This window comes from Oncorhynchus keta, unplaced genomic scaffold (genome assembly GCF_023373465.1).
Source record: "Oncorhynchus keta strain PuntledgeMale-10-30-2019 unplaced genomic scaffold, Oket_V2 Un_contig_1927_pilon_pilon, whole genome shotgun sequence".
Taxonomy (NCBI): domain Eukaryota; kingdom Metazoa; phylum Chordata; class Actinopteri; order Salmoniformes; family Salmonidae; genus Oncorhynchus; species Oncorhynchus keta.
This window is the reverse complement of record NW_026281379.1, coordinates 2770-21333: the sequence shown is the minus strand read 5'-3', so window position 1 is coordinate 21333 and position 18564 is coordinate 2770. Positions and strand designations below refer to the sequence as shown.

The 18564-nt window shown below is 49.4% G+C and overlaps 1 protein-coding gene and 1 long non-coding RNA gene across 11 annotated transcripts in view; one reads left to right on the top strand and one right to left on the bottom strand.

Moving 5' to 3' along the window:
* Positions 1–18062, top strand: part of LOC118381087 (cerebral cavernous malformations protein 2 homolog) — a 38851-nt gene extending 20789 nt beyond the window's left edge. Inside the window, exons 1-4 of one of the 3 annotated variants that reach the window (XM_035768055.2) lie at positions 6126–6434; positions 17135–17311; positions 17478–17561; positions 17846–18061. In XM_035768055.2, coding sequence (XP_035623948.1) covers positions 6423–6434; positions 17135–17311; positions 17478–17561; positions 17846–18037 — 465 coding nt within the window. In that variant the 5' untranslated portion in view covers positions 6126–6422 and the 3' untranslated portion in view covers positions 18038–18061. Of the gene's footprint in view, positions 1–6125; positions 6463–17134; positions 17312–17477; positions 17562–17845 lie in introns of those variants that run through there. The other 2 variants (XM_052504462.1, XM_052504461.1) reach the window with 2 other exon arrangements.
* LOC127920380 (uncharacterized) lies at positions 656–2737 on the bottom strand. Of its 8 annotated transcripts, none has more exons than XR_008106107.1 (4): positions 1802–2737; positions 1562–1681; positions 1262–1381; positions 656–779 (listed from the first exon to the last, which is right to left on the bottom strand). It is a non-coding gene; the product is annotated as an uncharacterized LOC127920380 (long non-coding RNA). The 8 variants fall into 8 exon arrangements; XR_008106105.1 differs by lacking the exons at positions 656–779; positions 1262–1381 and adding an exon at positions 876–1019 and having other exon boundaries at positions 1502–1681; positions 1802–2041; positions 2102–2737; XR_008106106.1 differs by having other exon boundaries at positions 1262–1621.
* Positions 18063–18564: the final 502 nt, after the last annotated feature.

Here is an 18564-nt window from a genome sequence, read left to right as displayed (position 1 = left end):
CCCCTTGCTCTGAGACTTGGAGTAGTGGTTCCCCTTGCTCTGGAAGGGCCGCGGCTTTTGTGGAGCGATGGGTAACGATGCTTCAAGGTGACAGTTGTCGATGTGTTCCTGGTTCGAGCCCAGGTAGTGGTGAGGAGAGGGACGGAAGCTATACTGTTACACTGGCAATACTAATGTGCCTATAAGAACATCCAATAGTCAATGAAATACAAATGGTATAGAGAGAAATAGTCCTATAATTCCTTATAATAACTACAACCTAAAACTTCTTACCTGGGAATATTGAAGACTCGTGTTAAAAGGAACCACCAGCTTTCATATGTTCTCATGTTCTGAGCAAGGAACTGAAACGTTAGTTTTCTTACATGGCACATATTGCACTTCTACTTTCTTCTCCAACACTTTGTTTTTGCATTATTTAAACCAAATTGAACACGTTTCATTATTTATTTGAGACTAAATCAATTGAATGTATGATATATAGTTGTAATTGTCATTTATTACGTGTGTGTGTGTGTGTGTGTGTGTGTGTGTGTGTGTGTGTGTGTGTGTGTGTGTGTGTGTGTGTGTGTGTGTGTGTGTGTGTGTGTGTGTGTGTGTGTGTGTGTGTGTGTGTGTGTGTGTGTGTGTGTGTGTGTGTGTGAATTGGCTGATTTTTAATCGGTATCGGCTTTTTTGGGTACTGTAGCCTACCCATACTAAAATCATAGTCGGTCGACCTCTACTCCTAATCCCAACACTACTGTAGCCTACCCATACTAAAATCATGGTCGGTCGACCTCTACTCCTAATCCCAACACTACTGTAGCCTACCCATACTAAAATCATGGTCGGTCGACCTCTACTCCTAATCCCAACACTACTGTAGCCTACCCATACTAAAATCATGGTCGGTCGACCTCTACTCCTAATCCCAACACTACTGTAGCCTACCCATACTAAAATCATGGTCGGTCGACCTCTACTCCTAATCCCAACACTACTGTAGCCTACCCATACTAAAATCATAGTCGGTCGACCTCTACTCCTAATCCCAACACTACTGTAGCCTACCCATACTAAAATCATAGTCGATTAGACCTCTAATCCTAATCCCAACACTACTGTAGCCTACCCATACTAAAATCATAGTCGGTCGACCTCTAATCCTAATCCCAACACTACTGTAGCCTACCCATACTAAAATCATAGTCGGTCGACCTCTACTCCTAATCCCAACACTACTGTAGCCTACCCATACTAAAAATCATGGTCGGTCGACCTCTACTCCTAATCCCAACACTACTGTAGCCTACCCATACTAAAATCATAGTCGGTCGACCTCTACTCCTAATCCCAACACTACTGTAGCCTACCCATACTAAAATCATGGTCGGTCGACCTCTACTCCTAATCCCAACACTACTGTAGCCTACCCATACTAAAATCATGGTCGGTCGACCTCTACTCCTAATCCCAACACTACTGTAGCCTACCCATACTAAAATCATGGTCGGTCGACCTCTACTCCTAATCCCAACACTACTGTAGCCTACCCATACTAAAATCATGGTCGGTCGACCTCTACTCCTAATCCCAACACTACTGTAGCCTACCCATACTAAAATCATAGTCGGTCGACCTCTACTCCTAATCCCAACACTACTGTAGCCTACCCATACTAAAATCATAGTCGGTCGACCTCTAATCCTAATCCCAACACTACTGTAGCCTACCCATACTAAAATCATAGTCGGTCGACCTCTAATCCTAATCCCAACACTACTGTAGCCTACCCATACTAAAATCATAGTCGGTCGACCTCTACTCCTAATCCCAACACTACTGTAGCCTACCCATACTAAAATCATGGTCGGTCGACCTCTACTCCTAATCCCAACACTACTGTAGCCTACCCATACTAAAATCATAGTCGGTCGACCTCTACTCCTAATCCCAACACTACTGTAGCCTACCCATACTAAAATCATAGTCGGTCGACCTCTACTCCTAATCCCAACACTACTGTAGCCTACCCATACTAAAATCATAGTCGGTCGACCTCTAATCCTAATCCCAACACTACTGTAGCCTACCCATACTAAAATCATAGTCGGTCGACCTCTACTCCTAATCCCAACACTACTGTAGCCTACCCATACTAAAATCATGGTCGGTCGACCTCTACTCCTAATCCCAACACTACTGTAGCCTACCCATACTAAAATCATAGTCGGTCGACCTCTACTCCTAATCCCAACACTACTGTACCCATTCTGTCAAGGCGAGCAGTTTAGTCTTCTTCTTTTTTTGTACGCACACACACCTTCGATAAACGAGGCCCCTGGTCGGGGTCACCCGTAGTAGCTGTGGACAGTGTGGTGTTTGATTACCCATGTCTCATGCAGTGTTAATACGCCTGTCTTCTAGTCTACTAGGCTTACTGGTGAGATGAGAGACGTGTTAAATAATGCACGAGCCCCAGCTAGTCTTGTAGCGGAGCGGAGGATCGTGTGTCAGATTGTTGCTGACAGAAAACGACTTGTGTGAAGGAGTTCAGGACTTGTGCATTCACGAAGATTTTAAAAGTTACTCAAACGGTCGACTTGTGCAGCACGTGCCATCACAGGAAGTTGGCGGTTGATACACTTCCTCTTCTTGTGTCTCAGCATAGAGAAGCAGAAACACTCCCTTTCCTCTGGAGAAAGACACACACAAACACGTACTGTGTGTGTCAGTCAGTCTTCACGTACCAACTGTTACACGTAAGCAGCAGGCTTTACACCCAGGGACCAGGCTATCAGTCAGACACCCCCAGGGACCAGGCTATCAGTCAGACACCTCCCCCCCAGGGACCAGGCTATCAGTCAGACACCTCCCCCCCCAGGGACCAGGCTATCAGTCAGACACCTCCCAGGGACCCGGCTATCAGTCAGACACCCCCAGGGACCAGGCTATCAGTCAGACACCCCCAGGGACCAGGCTATCAGTCAGACACCCCCAGGGACCCGGCTATCAGTCAGACACCCCCAGGGACCAGGCTATCAGTCAGACACCCCCAGGGACCAGGCTATCAGTCAGACACCCCCAGGGACCAGGCTATCAGTCAGACACCCCCAGGGACCCGGCTATCAGTCAGACACCCCCAGGGACCAGGCTATCAGTCAGACACCCCCAGGGACCCGGTTATCAGTCAGACACCCCCAGGGACCAGGCTATCAATCAGACACCCCCAGGGACCAGGCTATCAGTCAGACACCCCCAGGGACCAGGCTATCAGTCAGACACCCCCAGGGACCCGGCTATCAGTCAGACACCCCCAGGGACCAGGCTATCAGTCAGACACCCCCAGGGACCCGGCTATCAGTCAGAAACCCCCAGGGACCAGGCTATCAGTCAGACACCCCCAGGGACCAGGCTATCAGTCAGACACTTACCAGGCTATCAGTCGGACACCGCCCAGGCTATCAGTCAGACACCTCCCAGGCTATCAGTCAGACACCCCCAGGGACCAGGCTATCAGTCAGACACTTACCAGGCTATCAGTCGGACACCGCCCAGGCTATCAGTCAGACACCTCCCAGGCTATCAGTCAGACACCACCCAGGGACCAGGCTATGAGTCATACACCCCCAGGGACCAGGCTATCAGGCAGACCCCCCCAGGGACCAGGCAATCAGTCATACACCCCCAGGGACCAGGCTATCAGTCAGACACCTCCCAGGGACCAGGCTATCACTCATACACCCCCAGGGACCTGGCTATCAGTCAGACACCCCCAGGGACCAGGCTATCAGTCAGACACCCCCAGGGACCTGGCTATCAGTCAGACACCCCCAGGGACCTGGCTATCAGTCAGACACCCCCAGGGACCAGGCTATCAGTCAGACACCCCCAGGGACCTGGCTATCAGTCATACACCCCCAGGGACCTGGCTATCAGTCAGACACCCCCAGGAACCAGACTATCAGTCAGACACCCCCAGGGACCAGGCTATCAGTCATACACCCCCAGGGACCAGGCAATCAGTCAGACACCCCCAGGGACCTGGCTATCAGTCATACACCCCCAGGGACCTGGCTATCAGTCAGACACCCCCAGGAACCAGACTATCAGTCATACACCCCCCAGGGACCAGGCTATCAGTCATACACCCCCCAGGAACCAGGCTATCAGTCAGACACCCCCCCCAGGGACCAGGCTATCAGTCAGACACCCCCCTCCAGGGACCAGGCTATCAGTCAGACACCTCCCAGGGACCAGACTATCAGTCAGACACCTCCCATGGACCAGGCTATCAGTCATACACCCCCAGGGACCAGGCAATCAGTCATACACCCCCAGGGACCAGGCAATCAGTCAGACACCCCCAGGGACCAGGCAATCAGTCAGACACCCCCAGGGACCAGGCTATCAGTCAGACACCCCCAGGGACCCGGCTATCAGTCAGACACCCCCAGGGACCAGGCTATCAGTCAGACACCCCCAGGGACCAGGCTATCAGTCATACACCCCCAGGGACCCGGCTATCAGTCAGACACCCCCAGGGACCAGGCTATCAGTCAGACACCCCCAGGGACCAGGCTATCAGTCATACACCCCCAGGGACCCGGCTATCAGTCAGACACCCCCAGGGACCAGGCTATCAGTCAGACACCCCCAGGGACCAGGCTATCAGTCAGACACCTCCCAGGGACCTGGCTATCAGTCAGACACCCCCAGGGACCAGGCTATCAGGCAGACACCCCCAGGGACCAGGCTATCAGGCAGACACCCCCAGGGACCAGGCTATCAGGCAGACACCCCCAGGGACCAGGCTATCAGTCAGACACTTACCAGGCTATCAGTCAGACACTGCCCAGGCTATCAGTCAGACACCTCCCAGGCTATCAGTCAGACACCACCCAGGGACCAGGCTATCAGTCAGACACCCCCAGGGACCAGGCTATCAGTCAGACACCTCCCAGGCTATCAGTCAGACACCGCCCAGGGACCTGGCTATCAGTCAGACACCACCCAGGGACCAGGCTATCAGTCAGACACCCCCAGGGACCAGGCTATCAGTCAGACACCCCCAGGGACCAGACTATCAGTCAGACATCTCCCAGACTATCAGACAGACACCACCCAGGGACCAGGCTATCAGTCAGACACCCCCAGGGACCAGGCTATCAGTCAGACACCCCCAGGGACCAGGCTATCAGTCAGACACCCCCAGGGACCAGGCTATCAGTCAGACACCCCCAGGGACCAGACTATCAGTCAGACACTGCCCAGGGACCAGGCTATCAGGCAGACACCCCCAGGGACCAGGCTATCAGGCAGACACCCCCCGGGACCAGGCTATCAGTCAGACACCCCCAGGGACCAGGCTATCAGGCAGACACCCCCCAGGGACCAGGCTATCAGGCAGACACCCCCCAGGGACCAGGCTATCAGTCAGACACCCCCCAGGGACACCTCCCAGGCTATCAGTCAGACACTTACCAGGCTATCAGTCAGACACTGCCCAGGGACCAGGCTATCAGGCAGACACCCCCCAGGGACCAGGCTATCAGTCAGACACCTCCCAGGGACTAGACTATCTCTGTCAGACACCGCTCAGTGACTAGACTATCTCTGTCAGACACCGCTCAGTGACTAGACTATCTCTGTCAGACACCGCTCAGTGACTAGACTATCTCTGTCAGACACCGCTCAGTGACTAGACTATCTCTGTCAGACACCGCTCAGTGACTAGACTATCTCTGTCAGACACCGCTCAGTGACTAGACTATCTCTGTCAGACACCGCTCAGTGACTAGACTATCTCTGTCAGACACCGCTCGGTGACTAGACTATCCCTGTCAGACACCGCTCGGTGACTAGACTATCTCTGTCAGACACCGCTCGGTGACTAGACTATCCCTGTCAGACACCGCTCAGTGACTAGACTATCTCTGTCAGACACCGCTCGGTGACTAGACTATCCCTGTCAGACACCGCTCAGTGACTAGACTATCTCTGTCAGACACCGCTCGGTGACTAGACTATCCCTGTCAGACACCGCTCAGTGACTAGACTATCCCTGTCAGACACCGCTCAGTGACTAGACTATCTCTGTCAGACACCGCTCAGTGACTAGACTATCTCTGTCAGACACCGCTCGGTGACTAGACTATCTCTGTCAGACACCGCTCAGTGACTAGACTATCTCTGTCAGACACCGCTCAGTGACTAGACTATCTCTGTCAGACACCGCTCAGTGACTAGACTATCTCTGTCAGACACCGCTCGGTGACTAGACTATCCCTGTCAGACACCGCTCAGTGACTAAACTATCCCTGTCAGACACCGCTCGGTGACTAGACTATCTCTGTCAGACACCACCCAGTAAGTGCCTCAAACAGACACAGACAACAGGCAGAGACACAAACAACAGCTCCTCTTTCATTGAGAGCTAAATGGAGACTGAGGTAGGAATACATGTCTACGCTGGGAAAAGTTAGTTTCCTTTTTTTTAAATTAATTTTTTTATTATTCGTTGTCTGATCTGTCGTCATGGGTGACGTTGTCAACGCTCTAATGGAACTCTTCATTTTGCTGCTTCTCTTGCTGTTGTATCTGGTGGTGTTTTAGCAGTGCTCTTCAGCAGTGCTAACCTGAACAGGAACTCCACATTGAGTTAACATGTGTTCAACTTTTTTACATTTGGAGAAAGCAGAAGGAAGATGTGGATGTTTTTATTTTATTTTATATACCTAATCAATATCTGTGGTTTGTAACTCAGAACTATGTTCCGGCCAAGTAAGTAAGTAAGTGTGTGTGTGTGTGTGTGTGTGTGTGTGTGTGTGTGTGTGTGTGTGTGTGTGTGTGTGTGTGTGTGTGTGTGTGTGTGTGTGTGTGTGTGTGTGTGTGTGTGTGTACAACAACAGGTTTTTATGTAATGTTCACAGCCGCGTCGTATTAAACCACATAGCTAATGTCCTGCTTGGGGTAGTGTTTTATTTTAGCGCTGAAATGCTGATGGTGAATATGCTGGGAACCTGCAATATTGCGTAACGTGGGCTGCTACCAGAGATAGTAAGGCTTTGTCCCAAATGGCATCCCCAGGACTCTGGGTAGTGCACTGTATAGGGTTCCATAGGGCTCTGGTCTAAAGTAGTGCATTATATATATAGGGGTTAGGGTTCCATAGGGCTCTGGTCTAAAGTAGTGCATTATATATATAGGGGTTAGGGTTCCATAGGGCTCTGGTCTAAAGTAGTGCATTATATATATAGGGGTTAGGGTTCCATAGGGCTCTGGTCTAAAGTAGTGCATTATATATATATAGGGGTTAGGGTTCCATAGGGCTCTGGTCTAAAGTAGTGCATTATATATATAGGGAATAGGGTGCCGTAGGGCTCTGCTCTAAAGTAGTGCATTATATATATAGGGGTTAGGGTTCCATAGGGCTCTGTTCTAAAGTAGTGCATTATATATATAGGAAATAGGGTGCCGTAGGGCTCTGCTCTAAAGTAGTGCACTGTATAGGGTTCCATAGGGCTCTGTTCTAAAGTAGTGCATTGTATATATAACAGAACTCATATGGCAGGCGAAAACCTGAGAAGAATCCAACCAGGAAGTGGGAAATCTGAGGTTTGTAGTTTTTCAAAGCTTGGCCTATCGAAAACACAGTGTCTATGGGGTCAAATTGCACTTCCTAACGCTTCCACTAGATGTCAACCGTCTTTAGAAACTTGTTTGAGGCTTCTCCTGTAAAGGAGGGGCTCGTAAGGGCTCTTTGAGTCAGTGGTCTGGCAGAGAGCCACGAGCCCGTGATGTGCGGTCACGAGAGAGTTAGCTCCCGTTCCATTGCTTTTCTACAGACAAAGGAATTATCCGGTTGGAACATTATTGAAGATTTATGTTAACATCCTAAGGATTGATTCTATACTTCGTTTGACATGTTTCTATGGACTGTAACAGAACTTTTGGACTTTGTCTGGACCTAGTGCTCGTGCCTCATGAAGATGGATTACTGGGCTGAACGCGCTAACAACAAGGAGGAATTTGGACATAAATTATGGACTTTACCGAACAAATCAAACATTTATTGTTAAACTGGGATTCCTGGGAGTGCATTCTGATGAAGCTCATCAAAGGTAAGTGAATATTTACAATGATATTTCTGACTTCTGTTGACGCCAACACGGCGGATATCTCCTTGGCTTGATTTGTCATCTGAGCGCCGTACTCAGATTATTGCATGGTGTGCTTTTTCCGTAACGTCTTTTGAAATCTGACACAGCGGTTGCATTAAGGAGAAGTCTATCTTTAATTCTGTGAATAACACTTGTATCTTTTATCAATGTTAATTATGAGTATTTCTGGAAATTGATGTGACTGCAAAACATGACTGAACGTAACGTACCAATGTAAACTGAGATTTTTGGATATAAATATGCACTTTATCGAACAAAACATACATGTATTGTGTAACATGATGTCCTATGAGTGTCGTCTGATGAAGATAATCAAAGGTTAGTGATTAAGTTTATCTATAATTCTGCTTTTTGTGACTCCTATCTTTGGCTGGAAAAATGGCTGTGTGTGTTTTTGTGACTTGGCTCTGACCTATGTTGTGCTTTTGTTGTAAAGCCTTTTTGAAAATGGACACGATGGGTAGATTAACAAGAAGTTTATCTTTCATTTGGTATATTGCACTTGTTAATGTGTAAAAGTTAAATATTTCTAAAAATATATTTTTTAAGTTAAATAGTTAGTGTCCAGTCTACTAGAGTGGATGGAGACCATCCTTTTACGTATATAATTTGACTATTAATATCAAACAAATCAGGTAAATACGTATTTTTCTCACACAATGGTCAGCCATGCTAGTACAGCGCCATGCTAGTACAGCGCCATGCTAGTACAGCGCCATGCTAGTACAGCGCCCCTGGAGGACATTAGGGTTAAGTGCTCAAGGGTACATTGACAGTAAACACGGGGGCAGCAGAACGGACACGGCCACAGTAAACCACAGTAAACACGGGGGCAGCAGAACAGACAAGGCCACAGTAAACACGGGGGCAGCAGAACAGACAAGTCCACAGTAAACCACAGTAAACACGGGGGCAGCAGAACAGACAAGGCCACAGTAAACACGGGGGCAGCAGAACAGACAAGGCCACAGTAAACACGGGGCAGCAGAACAGACAAGGCCACAGTAAACCACAGTAAACACAGGGGCAGCAGAACAGACAAGGCCAGATTAAACACAGGGGCAGCAGAACAGACAAGGCCACAGTAAACCACAGTAAACACAGGGGCAGCAGAACAGACAAGGCCAGAGTAAACACAGGGGCAGCAGAACAGACAAGGCCACAGTAAACACAGGGGCAGCAGAACAGACAAGGCCACAGTAAACACAGGGGCAGCAGAACAGACAAGGCCACAGTAAACACAGGGGCAGCAGAACAGACAAGACCACAGTAAACACAGGGGCAGCAGAACAGACAAGGCCAGATTAAACACAGGGGCAGCAGAACAGACACGGCCACAGTAAACCACAGTAAACACGGGGGCAGCAGAACAGACAAGGCCACAGTAAACCACAGTAAACACAGGGGCAGCAGAACAGACAAGGCCAGATTAAACACAGGGGCAGCAGAACAGACAAGGCCACAGTAAACACAGGGGCAGCAGAACAGACAAGGCCACAGTAAACACAGGGGCAGCAGAACAGACAAGGCCACAGTAAACACAGGGGCAGCAGAACAGACAAGGCCACAGTAAACACAGGGGCAGCAGAACAGACAAGGCCACAGTAAACACAGGGGCAGCAGAACAGACAAGGCCACAGTAAACACAGGGGCAGCAGAACAGACAAGGCCACAGTAAACACAGGGGCAGCAGAACAGACAAGGCCAGAGTAAACACGGGGCAGCAGAACAGACAGGGCCAGATTAAACACAGGGGCAGCAGAACAGACAAGGCCACAGTAAACACAGGGGCAGCAGAACAGACAACGCCACAGTAAACACAGGGGCAGCAGAACAGACAAGGCCACAGTAAACACAGGGGCAGCAGAACAGACACGGCCAGAGTAAACACGGGGGCAGCAGAACAGACAAGTCCACAGTAAACACGGGGCAGCAGAACAGACAAGTCCACAGTAAACCACAGTAAACACGGGGCAGCAGAACAGACAAGGCCACAGTAAACACGGAGGCAGCAGAACAGACAAGGCCACAGTAAACCACAGTAAACACAGGGGCAGCAGAACAGACAAGGCCAGATTAAACACAGGGGCAGCAGAACAGACAAGGCCAGATTAAACACAGGGGCAGCAGAACAGACAAGGCCACAGTAAACACAGGGGCAGCAGAACAGACAAGGCCACAGTAAACACAGGGGCAGCAGAACAGACAAGGCCACAGTAAACACAGGGGCAGCAGAACAGACAAGGCCACAGTAAACACAGGGGCAGCAGAACAGACAAGGCCACAGTAAACACAGGGGCAGCAGAACAGACAAGGCCAGATTAAACACAGGGGCAGCAGAACAGACACGGCCACAGTAAACCACAGTAAACACGGGGCAGCAGAACAGACAAGGCCACAGTAAACCACAGTAAACACAGGGGCAGCAGAACAGACAAGGCCAGATTAAACACAGGGGCAGCAGAACAGACAAAGCCACAGTAAACACGGGGACAGCAGAACAGACAAGGCCACAGTAAACACAGGGGCAGCAGAACAGACAAGGCCACAGTAAACACAGGGGCAGCAGAACAGACAAGGCCACAGTAAACACAGGGGCAGCAGAACAGACAAGGCCACAGTAAACACAGGGGCAGCAGAACAGACAAGGCCACAGTAAACACAGGGGCAGCAGAACAGACAAGGCCACAGTAAACACAGGGGCAGCAGAACAGACAAGGCCAGAGTAAACACGGGGGCAGCAGAACAGACAGGGCCAGATTAAACACAGGGGCAGCAGAACAGACAAGGCCACAGTAAACACAGGGGCAGCAGAACAGACAAGGCCAGAGTAAACACAGGGGCAGCAGAACAGACAAGGCCATACTAAACACAGGGGCAGCAGAACAGACAAGGCCACAGTAAACACAGGGGCAGCAGAACAGACAAGGCCACAGTAAACACAGGGGCAGCAGAACAGACAAGGCCACAGTAAACACAGGGGCAGCAGAACAGACAAGGCCACAGTAAACACAGGGGCAGCAGAACAGACAAGGCCACAGTAAACACAGGGGCAGCAGAACAGACAAGGCCAGAGTAAACACGGGGCAGCAGAACAGACAGGGCCAGATTAAACACAGGGGCAGCAGAACAGACAAGGCCACAGTAAACACAGGGGCAGCAGAACAGACAAGGCCACAGTAAACACAGGGGCAGCAGAACAGACAAGTCCACAGTAAACACAGGTGCAGCAGAACAGACAAGGCCACAGTAAACACAGGGGCAGCAGAACAGACAAGGCCACAGTAAACACAGGGGCAGCAGAACAGACAAGGCCACAGTAAACACAGGGGCAGCAGAACCGACAAGTCCACAGTAAACACAGGGGCAGCAGAACAGACAAGGCGTGGGAACAGCATGAGTAGATCTATGCCTAGTCCACTTTGTAACTCTGCAGGCTTCACAAACTGCTGAATTAATGTTCCATTTTGACGAAGGCAATTTGGAAGGGATTTGGGATTCTCTAATAAATACCATGAGACCTTTTACCAATACGGATGTGTTGGCTTAGCCCGATATGGATGTGTTGGCTTAGCCTGATATGGATGTGTTGGCTTAGCCTGATATGGATGTGTTGGCTTAGCCTGTTACGGATGTGTTGGCTTAGCCTGATATGGATGTGTTGGCTTAGCCTGATACGGATGTGTTGGCTTAGCCTGATATGGATGTGTTGGCTTAGCCCGATATGGAGGTGTTGGCTTAGCCCGATACGGATGTGTTGGCTTAGCCCGATATGGAGGTGTTGGCTTAGCCTGATACGGATGTGTTGGCTTAGCCTGATACGGATGTGTTGGCTTAGCCTGATACGGATGTGTTGGCTTAGCCTGATACGGATGTGTTGGCTTAGCCTGATACGGATGTGTTGGCTTAGCCTGATATGGATGTGTTGGCTTAGCCTGATATGGATGTGTTGGCTTAGCCTGATATGGATGTGTTGGCTTAGCCTGATATGGATGTGTTGGCTTAGCCTGATATGGATGTGTTGGCTTAGCCTGATATGGATGTGTTGGCTTAGCCTGATATTGATGTGTTGGCTTAGCCTGATATTGATGTGTTGGCTTAGCCTGATACGGATGTGTTGGCTTAGCCTGATATGGATGTGTTGGCTTAGCCTGATACGGATGTGTTGGCTTAGCCAGATATGGATGTGTTGGCTTAGCCTGATACGGATGTGTTGGCTTAGCCTGATATGGATGTGTTGGCTTAGCCTGATATGGATGTGTTGGCTTAGCCTGATATGGATGTGTTGGCTTAGCCCGATATGGATGTGTTGGCTTAGCCTGTTACGGATGTGTTGGCTTAGCCTGATATGGATGTGTTGGCTTAGCCTGATATGGATGTGTTGGCTTAGCCTGATACGGATGTGTTGGCTTAGCCTGATATGGATGTGTTGGCTTAGCCTGATACGGATGTGTTGGCTTAGCCTGATACGGATGTGTTGGCTTAGCCTGATATGGATGTGTTGGCTTAGCCTGATATGGATGTGTTGGCTTAGCCCGATATGGATGTGTTGGCTTAGCCTGATATGGATGTGTTGGCTTAGCCTGATATGGATGTGTTGGCTTAGCCTGATATGGATGTGTTGGCTTAGCCTGATATGGATGTGTTGGCTTAGCCTGATATGGATGTGTAGGCTTAGCCTGATATGGATGTGTTGGCTTAGCCCGATATGGATGTGTTGGCTTAGCCCGATACGGATGTGTAGGCTTAGCCTGATATGGATGTGTTGGCTTAGCCTGATATGGATGTGTAGGCTTAGCCTGATATGGATGTGTTGGCTTAGCCTGATATGGAGGTGTTGGCTTAGCCCGATACGGATGTGTTGGCTTAGCCCGATACGGATGTGTTGGCTTAGCCTGATATGGATGTGTTGGCTTAGCCTGATATGGATGTGTTGGCTTAGCCTGTTACGGATGTGTTGGCTTAGCCTGATATGGATGTGTTGGCTTAGCCTGATATGGATGTGTTGGCTTAGCCTGTTACGGATGTGTTGGCTTAGCCTGATATGGATGTGTTGGCTTAGCCTGATATGGATGTGTTGGCTTAGCCTGATATGGAGGTGTTGGCTTAGCCCGATATGGATGTGTTGGCTTAGCCCGATACGGATGTGTTGGCTTAGCCTGATATGGATGTGTTGGCTTAGCCTGATACGGATGTGTTGGCTTAGCCTGATATGGATGTGTTGGCTTAGCCTGATATGGATGTGTTGGCTTAGCCCGATATGGATGTGTTGGCTTAGCCCGATACGGATGTGTTGGCTTAGCCTGATACGGATGTGTTGGCTTAGCCTGATATGGATGTGTTGGCTTAGCCCGATATGGAGGTGTTGGCTTAGCCTGATATGGATGTGTTGGCTTAGCCCGATATGGAGGTGTTGGCTTAGCCCGATACGGATGTGTTGGCTTAGCCCGATATGGAGGTGTTGGCTTAGCCTGATACGGATGTGTTGGCTTAGCCTGATATGGATGTGTTGGCTTAGCCTGATACGGATGTGTTGGCTTAGCCTGATATGGATGTGTTGGCTTAGCCTGATATGGATGAGTTGGCTTAGCCTGATATGGATGTGTTGGCTTAGCCTGATATGGATGTGTTGGCTTAGCCTGATATGGATGTGTTGGCTTAGCCTGATATGGATGTGTTGGCTTAGCCTGATATGGATGTGTTGGCTTAGCCTGATATGGATGTGTTGGCTTAGCCTGATACGGATGTGTTGGCTTAGCCCGATATGGATGTGTTGGCTTAGCCTAATACGGATGTGTTAGCTTAGCCAGATATGGATGTGTTGGCTTAGCCTGATACGGATGTGTTGGCTTAGCCTGATATGGATGTGTTGGCTTAGCCTGATATGGATGTGTTGGCTTAGCCTGATATGGATGTGTTGGCTTAGCCCGATATGGATGTGTTGGCTTAGCCTGATATGGATGTGTTGGCTTAGCCTGATATGGATGTGTTGGCTTAGCCTGATATGGATGTGTTGGCTTAGCCTGATATGGATGTGTTGGCTTAGCCTGATACGGATGTGTTGGCTTAGCCTGATACGGATGTGTTGGCTTAGCCTGATACGGATGTGTTGGCTTAGCCTGATACGGATGTGTTGGCTTAGCCTGATACGGATGTGTTGGCTTAGCCTGATACGGATGTGTTGGCTTAGCCTGATATGGATGTGTTGGCTTAGCCTGATATGGATGTGTTGGCTTAGCCTGATATGGATGTGTTGGCTTAGCCCGATATGGATGTGTTGGCTTAGCCCGATATGGATGTGTTGGCTTAGCCTGATATGGATGTGTTGGCTTAGCCTGATATGGATGTGTTGGCTTAGCCTGATATGGATGTGTTGGCTTAGCCTGATACGGATGTGTTGGCTTAGCCTGATATGGATGTGTTGGCTTAGCCTGATATGGATGTGTTGGCTTAGCCTGATATGGATGTGTTGGCTTAGCCTGATATGGATGTGTTGGCTTAGCCTGATATGGATGTGTTGGCTTAGCCCGATATGGATGTGTTGGCTTAGCCTGATACGGATGTGTAGGCTTAGCCTGATATGGATGTGTTGGCTTAGCCTGATATGGATGTGTAGGCTTAGCCTGATATGGATGTGTTGGCTTAGCCTGATATGGAGGTGTTGGCTTAGCCCGATACGGATGTGTTGGCTTAGCCTGATATGGATGTGTTGGCTTAGCCTGATATGGATGTGTTGGCTTAGCCTGTTACGGATGTGTTGGCTTAGCCTGATATGGATGTGTTGGCTTGGCCTGATATGGATGTGTTGGCTTAGCCTGTTACGGATGTGTTGGCTTAGCCTGATATGGATGTGTTGGCTTAGCCTGATATGGATGTGTTGGCTTAGCCTGATATGGATGTGTTGGCTTAGCCTGATATGGATGTGTTGGCTTAGCCTGTTACGGATGTGTTGGCTTAGCCTGATATGGATGTGTTGGCTTAGCCTGATATGGATGTGTTGGCTTAGCCTGATATGGAGGTGTTGGCTTAGCCTGATATGGATGTGTTGGCTTAGCCCGATACGGATGTGTTGGCTTAGCCTGATACGGATGTGTTGGCTTAGCCTGATACGGATGTGTTGGCTTAGCCTGATATGGATGTGTTGGCTTAGCCTGATATGGATGTGTTGGCTTAGCCCGATATGGATGTGTTGGCTTAGCCCGATAGCCCGATGGATGTGTTGGCTTAGCCTGATACGGATGTGTTGGCTTAGCCTGATATGGATGTGTTGGCTTAGCCTGATATGGATGTGTTGGCTTAGCCTGATATGGATGTGTTGGCTTAGCCCGATACGGATGTGTTGGCTTAGCCCGATATGGATGTGTTAGCTTAGCCTGATACGGATGTGTTGGCTTAGCCCGATATGGATGTGTTGGCTTAGCCTGATACGGATGTGTTGGCTTAGCCTGATATGGATGTGTTGGCTTAGCCTGATATGGATGTGTTGGCTTAGCCTGATATGGATGTGTTGGCTTAGCCTGATATGGATGTGTTGGCTTAGCCTGATATGGATGTGTTGGCTTAGCCTGATACGGATGTGTTGGCTTAGCCTGATATGGATGTGTTGGCTTAGCCTGATATGGATGTGTAGGCTTAGCCTGATATGGATGTGTTGGCTTAGCCTGATATGGATGTGTTGGCTTAGCCTGATATGGATGTGTAGGCTTAGCCTGATATAGATGTGTTGGCTTAGCCTGATACGGATGTGTTGGCTTAGCCTGATATGGATGTGTTGGCTTAGCCCGAGCCTGATATGGATGTGTTGGCTTAGCCTGATATGGATGTGTTGGCTTAGCCTGATATGGATGTGTTGGCTTAGCCTGATATGGATGTGTTGGCTTAGCCTGATACGGATGTGTTGGCTTAGCCTGTTACGGATGTGTTGGCTTAGCCTGATATGGATGTGTTGGCTTAGCCTGATATGGATGTGTTGGCTTAGCCCGATATGGAGGTGTTGGCTTAGCTCGATACGGATGTGTTGGCTTAGCCCGATACGGATGTGTTGGCTTAGCCCGATATGGATGTGTTGGCTTAGCCTGATATGGATGTGTTGGCTTAGCCTGATATGGATGTGTTGGCTTAGCCTGATATGGATGTGTTGGCTTAGCCTGATATGGATGTGTTGGCTTAGCCTGATATGGATGTGTTGGCTTAGCCTGATATGGATGTGTTGGCTTAGCCTGATACGGATGTGTTGGCTTAGCCTGATATGGATGTGTTGGCTTAGCCTGATATGGATGTGTTGGCTTAGCCCGATATGGATGTGTTGGCTTAGCCTGTTACGGATGTGTTGGCTTAGCCTGATATGGATGTGTTGGCTTAGCCTGATATGGATGTGTTGGCTTAGCCTGATATGGATGTGTTGGCTTAGCCCGATATGGATGTGTTGGCTTAGCCTGATATTGATGTGTTGGCTTAGCCTGATATTGATGTGTTGGCTTAGCCTGATATTGATGTGTTGGCTTAGCCTGATACGGATGTGTTGGCTTAGCCTATAGTTAAACATAAAGATACTCTGGCCTAGGTGACTTTATATTTTTGATACTTTGTTGTTACTGTGAATTAATACGATACCTCTCCCCTCCCTTCCCCTGTCACTATTTCTCTACCCTCCCCACCTCCTCTCTTTCCATCCCCTCTCGCTCTCTCCCTCCCTCTCCTTCTACCTCCCCCTCCTTCAACCTCCCTCTACCTCTCCCTCCCCCTCCCTCTACATCCCTCTACATCTCCCTCCCTCTACCTCCCCTCTACTTCCCCCTCGCTCTACCTCTCCCTCCCTCTACCTCCCCTTCTCCCTCCCCCTCCCTCTACCTCCCTCTACATCTCCCTCCCTCTACATCCCTCTACACCTCCCTCCCTCTACCTCCCCTCTACTTCCCCCTCCCTCTACCTCCCCTTCTACCTCCCCCTCCCTCTCCCTCCCCCTGCAGCCGGGTATCGTGTCTCCCTTCAAGCGTGTGTTTCTGAAGGGAGAAAAGGGTAGAGATAAAAAGGCTCAGGAGAAGACTACAGAACGCCGTGCCCTCCACACCTTCTCCCTCTCCCTCCCCGACCACCGCATCGACCCTGACATCCTGCTCAATGACTACGTAGAGAAGGAAGTCAAGGTGAGAGGTCAGAGGTCAAGGCTCTCAGGGCACGGAGGAGGACCTGACTAAGAGCTAAGAGTGTTGGCGATAGCTTCGCATCCCAGGTTTCCCCACTGCTTCTGAAAAACCCCTAATAATGAAGTGACTATATCCTCTGTTCCACTGTGACCTGTGTGTTCTGTAGTACTTGGGCCAGCTGACGTCAGTACCAGGATACCTGAACCCCTCCAGTCGAACAGAGGTGCTACAGCTCATTGACAATGCCAGGGTAAGTTGCATCTCAAATGGATCCTTTATATAGTTCACTAAAGAATTTAAACTAAAGAATTTAAAAGTCCAGATTTATTCACAGAAGGTAAAAAGAAAAGGGTTATCTTTCTTTTTTGAATCGTTTTGAATAAAGCCTCTGATATTTCACTTTGCTACGACGTTACAAAGAAAATACTACATTTTAAACTTAAATTATTATAAATGGTAGAGTCATGGGATATTTTGTGTTTTGTGATGGGAACAACATGAGTGAAACTGTGACGTCATTTCCTGGTTACCTAGAAGTCCCACCAGTTGGCGGGTCAGCTTACTTCGGAGCAGGATGCAGTGGTCAGTCTGTCGGCCTATAATGTGAAGCTGGTGTGGCGGGATGGAGAGGATATCATACTGCGTGTTCCCATCCACGACATCGCTGCCGTGGCATACATACGAGACGACTCACTGCACCTGGTGGTGCTCAAGACAGGTACCTAACCCCTTTACCTTTATCCCGCTACACCTGGTGGCGCTCAACACACAGGTACCTAACCACTTTACCTACCTAATCCCACTGCACCTGGTGGTGCTCAAGACAGGTACCTAACCACTTTACCTACCTTATCCCACTGCACCTGGTGGTGCTCAAGACAGGTACCTAACCACTTTATACCTACCTAATCCCACTGCACCTGGTGGTGCTCAACACAGGTACGTAACCACTTTACCTATCTTATCCCACTACACCTGGTGGTGCTCAACACAGGTACCTAACCACTTTACCTACCTAATCCCACTGCACCTGGTGGTGCTCAAGACAGGTACCTAACCACTTTACCTACCTTATCCCACTGCACCTGGTGGTGCTCAAGACAGGTACCTAACCACTTTACCTATCTTATCCCACTACACCTGGTGGTGCTCAAGACAGGTACCTAACCACTTTACCTACCTTATCTCTCTGCACCCGGTGGTGCTCAAGACAGGTACCTAACCACTTTACCTACCTTATCCCACTACACCTG